Raw genomic sequence first — 3,220 nt, 5'->3', positions numbered from 1 at the left:
AGTCCTGAGCACCCTCCCCTCCGCAGAGCCTGCAGGGGCCTCTGCTGCAGACACCACCAAACTTTTTTTCACTCGGAGCCACCACCTAGGGCTCCATGCCTCTTCCATCCTCAGGATCCCCTGAGAAAGAGGGTACAGGCTGCTAGCAGAGTGTTCTCTCTCCCCTCATCCTGCCCCTCCTCTCTTACAAGACCTGAACTCCAGCGCGGACGGAACCAGTCAGTACCAGGTCAGCTTCCAAAGCCTTGAAAAGTCGGGTCAGCAGTGGCCTAGGGACAGCTAGCGCGGACGGGGTTTTAAAGAGCCAGAGTCTCCACTGACCAGTCGGTTTGATCCGAGCTGCCCTTGTACCGAGAAAGGTCAAAGAGGCCAAAAAGAAACTCATTCAACCGCCTTTCGCTCCGGAGTTCCAGACTGGTCACCCGGGCGGGGGAAGACTCAGAGAAAACCAAGGTAAAGCTGGCGAGCCTCTCCGGCTACTGTGCGGGCCTGTCCGCGACAGTCCAGACCAAAAGTTGTGAGCACCATCGAGCTGCATTGGCCCGAAAAGCCAATCGTGGGGACTTAGGCAGCTCCCAGAAGGAGGAGGACCGAACCAAAGGGGTTCTGGGGGCTGAGAGGGCTCGTGATCCGGGCTGCACAGGTGGAGAGAGAGTTCGAGGGGACACTTAGGCCGGGGATCCGGCTTCCGAGGGGCGTCGAGGCCCACTGTGGGCCAGGAGGAGGTGGAGGAGCTTGGCAAGATGCCACGACCGGGGAAGAGCTCGTACAGCGACCAAAAGCCGCCCTACTCGTACATCTCCCTGACAGCCATGGCCATCCAGCACTCGGCTGAGAAGATGCTGCCTCTGAGCGACATCTATAAGTTCATCATGGAGCGCTTCCCCTACTACCGCGAGCACACGCAGCGCTGGCAGAACAGCCTGCGCCACAACCTCTCCTTCAACGACTGCTTCATCAAGATCCCGCGGCGGCCCGACCAACCCGGGAAGGGCAGCTTCTGGGCTCTGCACCCTGACTGCGGTGACATGTTCGAGAACGGCAGCTTCCTGCGGCGCCGCAAGCGCTTCAAGGTACTGCGCGCAGACCACGCTCACCTGCACGCAGGAAGCGGCAAGGGCGCGCCGGGTACGGGGCCCGGGGGCCATCTGCACCCCCACCACACCCACCACCCGCACCACCACCACCACCACCACCATCACCACCACGCGGCGGCACACCACCACCACCATCACCACCCGCCCCAGCCGCCGCCGCCGCCGCCGACGCACATGGTGCCCTATTTCCACCAGCAGCCGGCTCCCGCTCCGCAGCCGCCCCACCTCCCGTCGCAGCCCGCTCAGCAGCCACCGCCGCAGTCGCAGCCTCCGCAGCCGTCCCATCCCGGCAAGATGCAGGAGGCGGCGGCCGTGGCGGCGGCCGCGGCGGCGGCGGCGGCGGCGGCGGTGGGCAGCGTGGGGCGGCTGTCTCAGTTTCCACCCTACGGGCTGGGCTCGGCCGCCGCCGCCGCGGCCGCCGCCGCCGCCTCCACCACGGGCTTCAAACACCCCTTCGCCATCGAGAACATCATCGGGAGGGACTACAAGGGCGTGCTGCAGGCCGGAGGGTTGCCTTTGGCGTCTGTCATGCACCACTTGGGCTACCCGGTGCCAGGCCAGCTCGGTAACGTTGTGGGCTCCGTGTGGCCTCATGTCGGCGTGATGGATTCGGTGGCCGCCGCTGCCGCCGCCGCCGCCGCAGCTGGGGTCCCGGTAGGCCCGGAGTATGGGGCGTTCGGGGTGCCAGTCAAGGCCCTGTGCCACTCGGCAAACCAGAGCCTGCCAGCTGTACCGGTGCCCATCAAGCCCACGCCTGCGCTGCCACCCGTGACCACGCTGCCGCCGGCGCTGGCAGTCCCCACGGCGTCACAACAGCTGCCTGCCCCTTCCACCGTGTGCGCGGCCGCCGCCTCACCCACAGCCCCTCTCTTGGAGCCCACCGCAGCCGGCGCGGCTGACAGCAAGGGAGGTCCCCTGCACTCCGTGTTGGTGCACTCCTAGGGGAGGAGACACCTGGCGAGGGACTGAGTCAACAGCCCCAGATCGAGGGAGCATCCCAAAGTTGGCTTCGAGCAAAAAAAGAATGAAGGCATTTTAGAAACTGATCGACAACTCAAAAGTGGGTGCTCCACTGGTCTGAATAAATGTAACCTCCTGGTGTCTGTGTTTTTACAACCTTGTAAATCAGACTCATGAATGCCCATTTTCAGGTAAGAGTTTCTATTGTAATAAAAATATCCGTAAGTTATGGGGGAGGGAGCAAAAATGGTTGGGGAAACTCATTTCAGGCAAAGAGGAAGCGGAGTTCACCCCTTTCCTGGAGCAGAAGCTGGCGACCGAACGCGGAGCAGAAGCCCAAGAGAGTGCCGGGAATGGACTTCAGACTACAAGTTTCAGTCTGCGGGAGCTCGAGCGTCCGCAGCCGCCTCCCCACTAAGGAGAACTCGTGTTAGGTGGTAAGGAAAAGGATACATGCGTTTGGTCTCGTTATTTCCTTGGTCAGGAGAAAGGACGAGAAAACGACGCCACGAATAAAGTCGCTTTGACGGGGTGGGGGTGCTCAGTGGGATCTTAGGGAAACGGTTAGATTTCTTGGCTGTGACCCGGGGTCGAGGAGGATAGTAGCGCCAGCTAAAGTAATTAGTTTGCACAAAAGAGAATGGCGGCGGCTTAAAGAGCAAAGCTCCAGATTCCAAAAGTGAAGTTCGGGGAGCCCCCCTCCCGCCCCCCCGGAGAGAGACAATAAAGGCGACTTTCCACCTGCGACTCCTCTGTGGATCAATCGGGTGAGGAACGGTTACGGAGCCTGAGAACACAGTTCATTCCCACGACCAGTTCCACGTGGACTTTAAAAAAAAAAGTCACTTGTATCACGGATGTTTGCTCATCTATTAGTGCGAGGATGCCTAGTCACCTCCGGGAGAGGGGCGCGCGTCGGGGAGGAGGGGGTGCCTTTTGGTGGCTGTCCGCTTCCGATCTCCCTGAGCCCAAACAAGGAGGCGTCACCTTTGCTTGCTTTTCAGGCTAATTCTTCAGTTATGGTTTGTGAATAAATTCACCCTGTCACTGTTGCCTTTCTTGGGTTTTGAGTCCCAGGAACAGCACTTTACTGGCAACAAACTTAGGGAGGGGTGCTGAGTGGCCCTGGCTCCAAGTCCCCTCTGGCCTGTGTCTGCGCCCTT

The 3,220-nt window shown here is 60.8% G+C and overlaps 1 protein-coding gene across 1 annotated transcript; it reads left to right on the top strand.

Moving 5' to 3' along the window:
• Nucleotides 1-573: 573 nt before the first annotated feature.
• On the top strand, nucleotides 574-2,043 carry Foxb2 (forkhead box B2). The gene has a single exon (XM_036182049.1). It carries the CDS (start codon nucleotides 744-746, stop codon nucleotides 2,037-2,039), a length of 1,296 nt encoding a protein of 431 aa, XP_036037942.1. The 5' UTR covers nucleotides 574-743; the 3' UTR covers nucleotides 2,040-2,043.
• Nucleotides 2,044-3,220: the final 1,177 nt, after the last annotated feature.

Source organism: Onychomys torridus, chromosome 1 (assembly GCF_903995425.1).
Source record: "Onychomys torridus chromosome 1, mOncTor1.1, whole genome shotgun sequence".
NCBI lineage: Eukaryota > Metazoa > Chordata > Mammalia > Rodentia > Cricetidae > Onychomys > Onychomys torridus.
This window is presented reverse-complemented; position numbering and strand designations above follow the sequence as displayed.